The sequence below is a fragment of the Electrona antarctica genome (assembly GCF_951216825.1).
Source record: "Electrona antarctica genome assembly, chromosome: 7".
NCBI lineage: Eukaryota > Metazoa > Chordata > Actinopteri > Myctophiformes > Myctophidae > Electrona > Electrona antarctica.
Window position 1 is genome coordinate 23,416,944 of NC_136812.1, and position 14,241 is coordinate 23,431,184.

Below are 14,241 nucleotides of genomic sequence, written 5' to 3' on the forward strand. Positions count from 1 at the left end.
TAAAATTTTAGATAAAGTTTAAATGCTTAAAACACCAAAAGGGTGTATTTAAACCCTTTACAGAGTCACACAATATGTAACAAGTACAAACTTTGAAGATGCTAAAATAAATATAAAGCCTGGTTTATTACATAATTAAATACCGGCGCACAATCAATCTTAAATTAAGCATAATGTGCAATTAAGCCTAATGAATGCGTGTAAGTGGATGTCTGATGAATGTGGGTTGGTTGGGTGAATACTGTGTAGTCGTGTATGTAATCATAGAGCTGTAAAGAGATGAAACATAAAAGCTGAATGTGATGCTGGTGATGAGGACTTCCAGCAGGGGTCAGTGTGTGGCCTAGTGGTGCCCTAGCGAGGAGGCCCTGGCGTGGGAAGAGCAGTGTGTGACGCCTGGGTGCCCTCGGAGGACCCAGCTCTCATTAGAGAAGTTTGATCTCTACTAATGACCCGTGGCCTACACAAACCAAACCCCCCCACCACCCACTATGCACTTACACACTCACAGAATCACATAGCACCACCATTTTATGCACATGGCGCGCGCGCACACACACACACACACACACACACACACACACACACACACACACACACACACACACACACACACACACACACACACACACACACACACACACACACACACACACACACACACACACACACACACACACACACACACACACACACACACACACACACACACACACACACACACACACACACACACACACACACACACACACACACAAACCGATTTCAATCAAAAAAAGACCGGCTGCCATGGGATAGACAAGACTTTATAACACGATAGAAAACCAAGGGTGAAAGTGCAGGATTCTTCATTAACGAAGGGTAACACCAGGGCAAATCACCAACCTCTTCTCACCTGTGATTTCATACTGTAACGAGGAGACCTGTAAGTCCCAGGGATGTAACGAATGTAACTGCATCGAAAAATCTATTTTAATTTCAAGAATCAAAGTATATTGATATGTAAACAGCAACATATCGCATTGTTTTACTTTGTATTGTATCGTATCGTTTTGCAATGCAAATAATCAGTCTCAAACCTTTTTGCAATGCAAACAATCAATTGTAGCAATACTAGTACTGCATTTAGTCATTTTATTTTGCAATTTTAAGAACAAAAAAGAAAAAGAAAAAACACCAGCACACTGTCTTCAAATGCAGGCTATCTTTATAAAGATAGCCTGATGAAGGCCGTATAGGCCTTTCACTGCATTTGAAGACACTTTTTCATGACGTCGGGCACTTGGTTGTCCCTCTCCTACGCACCTGTCACTTGTAGGTGTGCAAAAGCCTTGCTTTTTAAGAACACAAAAGAGAAAGAGTGGTTTAATTACGGTACTTTTCCATTCCATATCGCTACACTTGGTCTGTCGATATATATTATATTATACACATTATCTGTATGTGCTCATGTCAAGGTGTGGGTTTGTCCATATGTGTTATATAATGTTCAGGTATTTGCCAGAGAATCACGGTTTACTTTATATCCATAATAAATGTTTCCCTTAAAAACCTGCACTATCCACATGTTACACAGTTTTAATTTCTTTGCTAAATAGTTACTGTATCGATTTCAAATGATTGAATCGTATCGCCATCAATTAACCAATATCGTCCATGTATCGTATCGTCATATATCGTATCATATTGCTGTTGAAACGGATCGTTACAACCCTAGTAAGTACAGTAGACGAGAGAGGGAGCGTAAACAAGGAAAAGGTCTCTCGCACTCCCTAATGTAACTCACTCGTCTTCGTACCTGGCATGCCATCAAAGGCCGCACTTACACATCCCCCCCCCCCCCCGCGCGCCTGTCGTCTACTGTGCAGACAGGAAGCAGGCCACGGACACAAGCGCGGCTTTTTTACTATTCGTGCGTGGCGAATTCAGTAGGCGAGGGTGCTCTTGAATAGCCAATATTATCATTCGAGCGTCACCTGCGCAGCGGGAGATGACCGGGGAACTGGCCAGTGACATCACCACGAGGAAGTGTGTCTCTGACCAGAAAAAAGCTTCCTCTTCTCAGAGGCCTCTGAGCTGAATGACCAGCCGGTGATATCACTGTACGAATAATACGGTATGCGAGGCTGCTTCATTAGAACTGCACTTCATTGGGGGCCGGGCGGCTCTTAAACTACTCAAAACCTGAGGGAGGGTGAGGAAGCGGGTTGGGTTCATTATCATTATTGGAGCATTACGCTATTGTACCATTTGTTGTTTGTTTCCTTAAAAAAAAGCCAATGTTTATATAAAGTATTCCAGATGCCATTGTATTTATTTCATTATAACATTTCTTCTTTCTCTCCAGTAGCACTGCAACATTGACATTTAGATGCAGATGGTGTATTTGTTTATAAAAGTGTTGATTATTTTGGATTGCAGCCTGATCCTGAATGACGGATGAAGGGCACAGAGGGCAGCAGCCTGTTTAGGGGGGGACTAGTCCCTGGCCACGAGCGGTCACTTGCCCCCTGGCCCCTCTAAGCCAAACAAACATGAGACCCAGACATGCCAGAACTTAACTACACAAACTATACGTTACAGCCTGGACTCTTCGCTGCCAGGCACGTGGGAGGCCAGCACCATATTCCATCGATATAACGGAGAGAACGCATATGTGGTCGTGGTCGATGCATTATTTCTTTCCAATTCTCTCTCTCTCTCTCTCTCTCTCTCTCTCTCTCCGATTTATATACTGTAGTGTACACATTTTGTGCCGTTTCCACTCCCTATGTGCAGCGGTTTGGGGCAGCTCAGCCATCGCTGTGTTGGCATAATATTTCAAACGCCTCCACATGGGGAGAGTTTGTTTCTGTTTAGGGATGTAAACCATGACTCAATGACTAGAGCGCGTGTGTTTACGGTTGTGCGATTGCGTTGAGTGATTTTGTGTGTGTGTGTGTATATGTATGTGTGTGTGTGTGTGTGTGTGTGTGTGTGTGTGTGTGTGTGTGTGTGTGTGTGTGTGTGTGTGTGTGTGTGTGTGTGTGTGTGTGTGTGGCATTGCGCTGCGTGTAAATACACGTTCCCGCTGCGTACTTGTCTATCTCGATGCCCAGTGGGTTGCTGGGTCGCAGGGAGAGGGGGGAGATGCCTTTGTTGCGGTCCGTCCTCATGTCGAGGTAGTTCATCTCGTCCACCCACACAGCCGACTGGTCCAGGATACCTGTGGGACAGAGCAGGGCCACGGGCACAGCCCACATCACTCACATCCTGCAACACATCCCAGATGTCTGCATGCACGCACCAGCATTGTGTAAACACACACACTCCCTGGGACATGCACGAACAAAGACTGAGGCAGCGGGGGAAGCAGAATAGAGGGGGTTCATGTTGGTAGCCACAATTTCCCGCTACATCTTATTAACCCGACTATATGTGCAATGTACAGTGGAGAATTTACGCCCGATTTATATCTGGTTGCACGCCTTGTATAACGCAACGGGATTAGCAGATCTACTAGCTCACAACATGTCACATTGTGAGCTTGTGGAGCATATACATCTGCTTGCAGATAGTATAAATCAGTCATTTTGGTAGTGGTTCTCAACCTTTTCAGGTTGTGACCCCCCAAAATAATCCTATTTGAACTGGGAAGTTTGGGAACCCCCCCTCCTGTGGGTACCCGACCCACAGGCTGAGAACCACTGCCTTATGGCACAGATCTGAGTGCCGTGGTCCAGGGTCTTATGGCACAGATGTGAGTGCCGTGGTCCAGGGTCTTACCGATCTTCTCCTGCCGGAGCAGCTTGAAGGACACCGTGGAGGTGCCGTGGCCTCCAGACTTGGTGGTGACGATGATCTCTCCCTTGTCGTCCTTGGCAGGGCCCACGCGGCACACTATCTTGCTGGCCGACATCCACTCTGCCGTCAGCAGGCAGTTGTGGCCACAGATGGACAGGCCTGAGAGTGGAGAGAGAAGAGGGTCAAGAGACTAAAACCTGGCATGTGGACACACGGTGAAAGGACAAAATAAACAGGCTGGAGTTGCCATAAACACAAAGGACAATTATGGAGACAAGAGGCTACCACTTGTTTTATGAGTGAATTGGTGTCAAGCCGTCACTGGACGTATAGGGAGGGGTTGTGGGGTCACGGTGGGCGTGGGTGGCCCCCGACCCTCGTCCTCTCACTCAGCCCCATCAACGTTTCAGCAGCGCTAACCGCTAACGCTTGTCACTTCAGTCCTAAGTGGCTCATTACTGACACACCGAGTGCCCGTCTGTATGTACGCTGTACGTCTGTCATCCACCTTTCTTTAAGACCCTCTTGAAACCGCTTTAGGCACTAGAAGACAATGTTTAACCACTTAAGCCCTTATTTCATACGTACAATAATAGTGAAAATAGCTCATCTACAAGCGTATAGTGACATTTGTTTTGCCTATACTGACATGGCCAAAACAGGGATACCGTAACCAGGTTGAGTGGTTAAGAAGTGGCTAGGAGAAAACCAGTGAGGTGCTCCCGGGAGCTTGTACAATAGGGTTGTAAGGTCTTGTAAATAGAAGCCTTCACGCCTGTACAATCAAACATAAAAAGCCTGCATGGCCTGATCAACAAATAGTCCATAAAACCGTGAATAATATGGCCATTAGAGCCCATTTCCTGCCTCTGTTCTCCACCAGCCACTTTGTACTTTAAACACATACGTTTACACACACACACACACACACACACAGACACAAATTTGTGCATATCTAATTGGCTAATTCCAGACCCTGGGGACATTCATGGTCAGAAATAGACCTGTATCACAGGCGAGGATACGGCTTGCCAAGTATGGAACACTCAAGAGACTGTGAGAGAGAGAGAGAGAGCGAGCGAGAGAGCGAGAGAGAGAGAGAGAGAGAGAACCAAGCTCTGGATTGGAATGATCCTCCTCTCTTCACTCAAGCCAGAGGGTATGTGAGGGAAAATATCCACACAGAACAGTGTACGGTCGAAGCCTATAATGGGAACAAGACGGGAATATTCCATCTGTGTGGCTTCATGGAATAAAACAAAAACAAAAGGAAATATATAATTATTTTCTCATTGTGTGCGTTAATTCATGTTCAATCTCAAGACAATCAATCCAGTCATGGTCATAGTATTGTCAGCATCGACAAATCCAACTGTGTGTGAGAGACAGGTACACCCAAACAGTGGGTCGGGTCGGGACCATCTTTGGGTCGCAGACCAATTTGTTAGGATTGCGAGTAAATATCACGTTTTATCCGTTTCCTAGATTTGGAAAATGATATATTTTCACCAATGAAAAACAATTCCAAATTTTTTCCACAATTATTTAAAACAAATAAAAACTAATAATTTCCATAAATAAATGTGATTTTTTTTCAAGATGTAGTGAAAATACCAGATCTACAAGCTCATAGCACGCCGCGAAGCTCTGCCTTGTGAGCTTGTAAATCTACAATTTCACTATGGGTATCAGACAAACTAATTTCTCTTTTTGGTCTTGAGCTAAAAAGGTTGGGAACCACAGGCATATAGTAGATCTACAAGCTCCGAGTTTGTAGTGCGGGCATTGTCAGTGAGTGACACAGTCGACACAGGCAAAATATTGCACACCGAGTCCGACAGGCACAAAGACACAGAGTCTACACACATCGAGTCCAACAGACAACAATATTTTAAAATGAACACGGTCTTCTCTACGACTTCCTGCATACCTACTCCGAAATTGCTGTCCGAAAGTCAGTGTGATGGCGTGTAATTTTTATTTTTTCTTTGTTTTTGGCTTTTCTGCCTTTAATGATAGATACAAGTGAAGAATGACAGGAAAGAGGGAGAGAGAGACAGGGAGAGACGGCGTGGAAACCAGTTTGATTCCTGCTTTTTTGTTTTTAGATGCATTCAAAACTGATTGAACACATTTTTAAATTCTCATCAGATTCTGTGTGCAAGGGCCTTTAATTGGGAGGGCATCAGAAGACAGAGGGTCCCATTACACCAAAATAAAATAATATGTTATGTTACAAATATAATATTAATGCTGCTAGAGCTGTGTACAGTCTTTAACCCATTTTGACCTGACGTCGAAATTAAAAAAAAGTCTTCTGAAAGAATATATATTCCAAGATTTGTGCCGCATTTTCACGATTTTTCAAAAATAGCTAAAGTACAACATAATGCTTAGTTAAAACACCAAATGGGGTTCCCGTCCAGAATGGGTTAAGTTGCTTTTTATAACATTGGGCCTTTTTCTTTCTCCCAACAATATTAACTGTTTTAGTTTTCATTGGTCATGACTGTGAAATTGTGTTATATTCATATTTATAAGGTTTTTTTTATATTTATCACTGATAGTTAAATAAGAATTAGTAATAAAATAATTAGTAAAGCAGCATGTTTCCCCTATCCCCTTAGTTTCCTGTCTCTCTGGTCTACACTATAAAACAATGCAGAAAGAGAAAGAAATAACAAATAAATGCATAAAATATTTAGGTATAGCACTTTATATATATATATATATATATATATGTATATATATATACACACATATGTGTGTGTGTGTGTGTGTGTGTGTGTGTGTGTGTGTGTGTGTGTGTGTGTGTGTGTGTGTGTGTGTGTGTGTAGATTATACCGTTTACGTACAAGCAAAGATTTTTTTTAAATAAGCAAAACGTCCAGCAGTGTGATTTATTTACGAAACTTATGTCAGCAAAGTTCTTTTGAACAATATACTGTATTATGATAAGGATATTTTATTGTCATTTCAGATGTTATTATGTGAAGGGAACGAAAATGAGGTAGTCTGTTTCTGGTGCTGCTTATACAGTAGTCATACAACTGAGAAAAACAACAAAAACACAAATAAATAAAGCTGTTTTGTCTTTTAAATGGTATTAGTGTTATATAAATATGAGGTATTATATATTTAGATTATAGAATTAAATAATTAAAAAGTACAATGTAAAGAAAATACTGGAAAAATAAAATAAAATCCATAATAAAATATAGCTAAATAGAACACTACAGAGACATATTGAATTACATTCTTAATACACTTAACATTCTTCTAGTTCAAACCTGTATGTAACCTGTAAAATTATAATGTGAAAATCTTCATTATGCTAATATCTACTCAGTTTAGATACACTCCACAGTGTTACAAAAAAAAACATTTTCATTTGTAATTCTTATCACAAGCAGACACAAAATAAAGAAGGGCCCCTGTCCGATTATGTATCAGCTAAACACAAACAAACTGTAGTGTAAACCAGTCTAATTTTAACCATGTGGACTCTATGGCTTATTGCTGTGAGTTTGACTGATGTTATATAATATCCCTGATACTTGAACAGAACAAACAAATAACTCGATGTCTCTCCTTCAGTCACTCAGCAGCAACAGTAGACACACAAAACAAAATGTGAATCTGTCGCTTAAAATACAAATGTAAATCAATTGCACGATGATCGCTTGCATTATCTATATCCAAATACCACAACATACTGATACTAAGAACATAATTAGGACCTGTCACACCCACTGAGCTGCAAAAATAAAGGAAAAGGACAAATACATACAGTAGAAATAGGCCAGTTATAAACACGGGGCTTTTCTTTTAAAATAAATATAACCGTGCATCTTAAAAAAGCAATATGGCAGTTTGCATTAAACAAGTGTGTGTGTGTGTGTGTGTGTGTGTGTGTGTGTGTGTGTGTGTGTGCGTGCGTGCGTGCGTGCGTGCGGTCACTAAGTTGATTGATTATATTACCGACGAGGTCTGCGGGGCCGCTGCCCAGGTTTTCCCCGCGGATGGTGACTTTGGTCCAGGCCGTGCCCTCATTGGGCGAGATGCCCGTGACCAGGGGGGGTGGACGAGCACGAGACATGGTGTCCTATAAGGCCAGCAGGAAGACAGGAATGCCCAGCTCCGTTAAGCTGGGAAGAGACAGAAATACACAACAGGAAGAAGTCATTAATTAACACAAAGCTAGCACATCAGCAATGAAGACCTACAGTACAGTGTATGCATGGAATATGAGGAAGTATCAGAATAAATATTATTAGTAAGTCATAACTCTGCAAAGGACAGGCATAGCAGCATCGTCAAAGGAGGCAGAAACTATTAGTCGTTTAGGCTGCAGTCGATTATCTTCTTATCGATTTATTGGCTAATTATTTAATTAGCCAATCTATTAACAGCTGCACCCCTAATTAGTGTGTTATATAAATGTCCTTTAGCGGTGTAGTGGTGTCCTTGAGTGTAGTTTTCTACTACCCTCACAAGGTCTTCAGGTCTATTTGCTTTTTGGACACAGCAGTTTTTCAATCCCAAGACTTCCCATCTGCTTTCATGATGCTCAATTAGCTGCCAGAGTTGATTGCAATTGCAAATGAACCTACGAGCCCCAGCATGAAAAATGTATTACAAAAATCCCGGCATTTGGCTGGCTGGTGTGGCTATAGTGTTAATTTCCCCCACCCTGAAGGTCTTCCAACAATACACTGCGGTGGTTATCTCTCAGATAATAGGGAAAATAGAGCCAGGAGCCAAGTATGAAGGAGCAGGGAGACACAGGGAGAGAAGAGGAAGAATGTAAACCTCACGGTGAAGGATAAATAAACCTGGCCTCCCTCAATCATTTCCACATAAGCCTACACACTACAACACAGAGTGACCATGGTGCCTTTAAGGTACCAGCACAGAGAGAGAGAGAGAGAGAGAGAGAGCGGCCCATGTAGATCAGTCCAAGTGTAGGTCTGAGTAAGGGAAGAGAGACACACAACAATTTAACTGAGCTACGGCCAATTTATATTAAAAAAAAAAAAAAAGATAAAAAGAAAAATGAAATCCTAAAAGGATGTATTTCACCAGCGCAGATGTTTGCTAATAAATTACTGCCAGGTCTTGCTAGGGCTGACCAAACTACAGCCTCCGCAGCAGCTCTCCTGCCACGCGGCCAAAACACGTTCTCCGCAAACAATGCGGGCGTTCACACAGATTGGACCTGACACAAGTTCAGCACGGTGTCAGTGACGTCCGCACATGCCTCGCTGCTCCATCATCTGATCACTAGAAGTGTAGACTTTACCAATTACACCCTATACATTTAGTTGACCGTAGTCCACCATGTCTCTATACTAGGCCCCCTCCTATTCTCTCACACAACACTAAATATCTTTGTGAGCTTGCAGATCTACTACTTTCGCTGAGTGTTCACCCCAGAAAAGGGACGCTATAGGGGTTCAAGAAGTTTTAAGACCAAAAGAAAGAGGTAGTATAGTATAAACAGAAAAGCAGAGCCCACACTCCCCAAGAATGTCAAATAGTCAAACTAAAATGACTATCATTACCTTCTTCAGGTCTATTTTTCGAAATAACAGCACTCTTGATTGTGCAGGATATTTAATACATTCATATGTGGTTACACTACAGTGCATCGCCGAGCAGCTCGACGGTGGGAGACACCAGGTGTTCCACACAGGCGGAACCGTCCTGGGTGGGAGGGTGTTTGGGGGGGCTGATCCGACACTGGCTCTCCACGTAGTACCCCATAACGTCCACGAGAGATGGGGCGATAACTCCCGGGGAGGGGAGGCAGTGGGGTGGGGGGTTAACTTATGCAGCCCCCCCACGCCGCCGCACAGTGCTTGTTAGGAGGAAACGGAGGGGCGGCGGTTGTGACATGGAGAAGATAAGAGGTTAACAGGCCTGAAACGAGTGCTCGCTCTGTCCTTCATCAATCCCATATGTTTGGAGTGGGAGCGAGTTAGAGGGCGGGGCTCTTATTTTGTAGAGAGAGAGCATTCTAACTGCAACCGGTATGTTTCCAAGAGTGTTTCTAGTTGCCCCCCCCCAAAAAAAAACACACACACAAAAAAATCTTGAAAATACACGTGCACAAACACAAATAGCACTGCCTATACATGCACGCCACACACACACACACACACACACACACACACACACACACACACACACACACACACACACACACACACACACACACACACACACACACACACACACACACACACACACACACACACACACACACACACACACACACACACACACACACACACACACACACACACACACACACACACAGCGAGGCTGGGCAGAATGACAGCTCAGCGAGGTTTGCGTGCGAGGGGCCCGAACTGGCGCTGTGTGGTCTATGCGAGTGTGTGGAAGGATCTGCGGAGAGGTCTGGGCAGTGTGTGTGTGTGTGTGTGTGTGTGTGTGTGTGTGTGTGTGTGTGTGTGTGTGTGTGTGTATATATGTGTGTATATGTGTGTGCGTGTGGTCTGGGTGTGTGGTCTCTGGCGCGGGCCTGGGGAGAGCCTGCTGACGGCTGGGATGAGAAAAGAGCCGCTGTGTTTACTTTACTCTGGGGGCTGTGCATGGACACGGGAACACTGCCCAGATCCCTCTCTGTAACACACGTACACATGCACACACACGCACACACCACACACACAGTCGTACACATGCACACACAGTCGTACACATGCACACACTGACACACACACACACACATGACCACGCACACAGAGCAAAAAGCGTAAGCCTTACATCACACAACATAAGGAATACCCTGCAATAGAGAGGTAACAATTAATTACCTTACAGCCCAACGGAGCCCTGGGCCTATTTCTCCCCATATTTATCATAAACATATTTCTGATGTTCCAACTGGAAGTGTGATAGATTTTGTATAGTCATAGGACATGGTGTGTTCACCCTCTAGGTGGCATCAGAGGATCCCCTTAAGTTCATATGCTACTTGTTTCCATCAGATGACTAGTGTGTTTTATTGTTTAGTGACCTAAGGATTTTGTAGGTTACATCAAAGTAATGCTGCAAACAGCAATATCAACAGCTGTGCTGAAAGGATGAATGGATGGTAGATGTCATAAATGCAGGTATGATAGGAACACTGCAAGGTAATTTAATTCTCGATTATAAATACAGTAATAGTTGTTTTGTTACTTTTGTTCTTGCATGGATTTATTAGGATGTGTTAAATGTTTTCTCCGGTCACTTATTCACACTCTTTATGGTCAATTCAGTTAAGACTTTTCAATTACAATATTAGTAGACCGACAAATTAGACTATTGCCAAAGCATTTAAAAATGCATTCAATTTAATGTATTTTTGACATGTATACTATATTAATACAGAAATGATCTCATTAAACACATGGATTGTTGGCTTAGTTGTATTTATAATAAATGCTGTGTCAAATGATTGATCAGTTCTGTCATTGTTTGTCATCTTTTGTCGTCTTTCTACGTTGTTTCTCTCTCCATTTCTCTCTCCCTGGATCGTTCTCTCTCTCTCTCTCTGGTCTTCCTCTCATAATTGGCAAGTTTGTTTTCCTTGGAGGCTGACTAATAAACAGTGGGACCGCCTCTACTCTGTGCGGCGGTAGCCGTGGACCTCTTAAAATCTGGGCACTTCTTAGCGAGCGTGGCTAACAAGCTTTGTACGGCGATGGGTTGCATGGCTGTACAGAATGCCTCCATTCATCTAACACCTAAACAATGCCACGGAAGCTAATGTAAACCACTGCAGTTTCACATACCAAAACATACACCAAGAAATTGCCCCATGGGGTCTAGTCTAGACGGTGGCGACAATGGATTATTAAGGCATTAACTATTTTTTAAAAATATATATAATTTCAAAAGAGCCAAATGTCGAAACGTCGATACAATGTCAGCCTGATTTGTAACATGCTGTTAGACAACTTGAGACAAGTCTGCTCAACTCAGAGTTCTTGCTGATAATGACATGAGTTCCAGGTTAGGCCTGTGTGGTTGATTTTCCCCTGCTGTGGAGGTTAATGCAGGGAACGTGGTGTGGCGGGGCTGAGACAGGAGGTGGTAGCACATACAGCAGGAGGTTGACTTCACACAGCTCAAGAGATTTATCTGCCCACTCATCTGCAAGTACTAAACTTCACTCCTATGCTGCATGTACGTAGTGTCCTCTCCCCCCCAAAACCCTGCCGGAGGAGGTCAATGAATGACAGAATACAAGAGGGACGGGAGTGTTCAACTTTACGGCTCCGATGAGAGACACTGAGCTGGGCCAAACATGGATTTACCAACATTTGAAATGTGACTTGAGCAGACCAAAGGTGAACTTCATCCACATGACCTGCTACGACAACACTTGGCAGTGTGTCCATCCTATGAATGAGGCGTTCATGACTTAGATCATAGGCCCCCCTCCGTCTCTGACTAACATGTGGCAGTGATTGGCAGATCTGTGTGTGTGTGTGTGTGTGTGTGTGTGTGTGTGTGTGTGTGTGTGTGTGTGTGTGTGTGTGTGTGTGTGTGTGTGTGTGTGTGTGTGTGTGTGTGTGTGTGTGTGTGTGTGCGTGTGTGTGTGTGTGTGTGTGTGTGAGAGTGTGTGAGAGAGAGAGAGAGAGAGAGAGAGAGAGAGATGGCCCGAGTGGGCACAAAGGGACTCTTTCAGACAACTCATCACCCCCCTGCACCCCCACCTACATGTCTCCAACTCTCCATCAGTGCAGCTAACGTACCCCCATGCTAACCATCGCACTCAGTGCCCCCCCCCCCCCCCCCCCCCCAAACATTACACAAACACCAGATTCCTTCAAAGATCTCCCCCTCTCCACACTGAATGCACAGAGCCGGCCAAACATCACCTGGCCTGATCACACGGCCGTGCGGGGCACAGCTTCAAACAATCCCCTCCTCAGTGCTGCCTCACACCCAGGTCAGCACTCGCAGCAGAGAGCTGCTCTTCACTGTAGAAACTTGAAATGGCAAAAACGGTCCCACGTGTTTTGTCAATAACGTAATCTCTCTGTGAAGACTGAGACCATACAAAGTAAAAATTTGCTAATTTGCCCATTTATAACAGTTGTAACCAAATGGACCCATAAAAACAGATACACTTTTGTACACTGACACTCTAATACTAAATAATACTGACGATTAGGATTAAATTAACTGAGGAAATATCGTGTTGATTTTTACATGCAAACAGACGCTGACGAATAACAATCTCAGTCAAAGGACGAATGATTTTCTATGTTTCAGAGCGGACACTGCAACCGCTGGACAGTCACTCATCTCTTCCAACATGACTCAGCATTTCCTCTCTGAGCATCCAGTCTCAACATGGGGTTGTCGGAGTGTCTGTCCAGAGAGACAGAGTGGGAGAAAGAGAGGGGGTGTGGGGGAAGAGAGAGAGAGAGAGAGAGAGAGAGAGAGAGAGAGAGAGAGAGAGAGAGAGAGAGAGATTGTCTGCCTCTGGCTCGCTCTCCGTTACCGCCTGTACTCGGGGTTTGTTATCCTTGGGCCTGGGCTGTTTGTCTGTTTGTTGGTCTCGAATTGCATTTCAGATTTGGGCGTGCATGCACTGATTTCTCATTTTAGAATCCTGGAACAATAAACAGATCTATGGCGTTTAGGCCCATGAATGCAGGCAGATGTTTTCAGTGGGCTTAGCGACTGGAGACAGGCAGCTCTGCTGAATGACATGGCAAATAGAGACGAGGGGATTAAGCCTTCATAACCCGTGCTGGGTCGCCACCACTACCTCTGCTCTGCTTTGCATAGGAAAACACATCAACAGCGTGAGAACCATACTCACAGGAGCCCACAAACTAGAATAAATTACAAAAACACTGTTGCCTAAAAGACAAATAAAGCTTCACTAATTTGCAATTTCATACCCAACTGAAAAACAATGGTAAGAAGTAAGAAGTACAGTAAATATATGTTAGTACTTGAGCCTTTTTATGAGCCACTGTTACCCTTTCAAACTCTGTCTGTCTGTCGCCACATCAACGTGTGGTCCATCTAGGTCTGTGGTCTGACTGGGTCATGGAAACGGGACTGTGAAAACCAGTGGTCCAGCAAGCCTGTCAGCAGGGTGGGTGGGTGGGTGGGGGCTACCAGGTGGGAGAGGGAGAGAGTGGGAAACATGGACAGGGGTGAGAGAGAAGTGCCACTTCACAAACAAGGCAGGGCCCTGACCGCCCCCGTCGCTCGGCTCACCCCGGGCTCCACCACGGAGCGGTGCCGCTGAGAAAGAGCCACGAAAATATAACCCCACTGCATTCCACCAAAACAAACAAGCAGGGCCACCCAAATTTTCCAATTAGAGCCCTGTGAGGGGGTGGAGGTGGGGGCAGGAAATGGCCTTGTGTAGCCTTAAGTCCCCCCTTCCCCCAGCGGAGGGGTACACTGTCAGTCAGAGAG

General features: G+C 44.3%; 1 protein-coding gene across 1 annotated transcript in view; it reads right to left on the reverse strand.

Annotated features, from left to right (window-relative positions):
* Window positions 1-14,241, reverse strand: part of exoc2 (exocyst complex component 2) — a 52,533-nt gene that overhangs the window by 35,135 nt on the left and 3,157 nt on the right. Inside the window, exons 2-4 of the mRNA XM_079506769.1 lie at window positions 7,765-7,931; window positions 3,766-3,942; window positions 3,079-3,205 (exon numbers count right to left, since the gene is read on the reverse strand). Coding sequence (XP_079362895.1) covers window positions 3,079-3,205; window positions 3,766-3,942; window positions 7,765-7,882 — 422 coding nt within the window. The 5' untranslated portion in view covers window positions 7,883-7,931. The remainder of the gene's footprint in view (window positions 1-3,078; window positions 3,206-3,765; window positions 3,943-7,764; window positions 7,932-14,241) is intronic.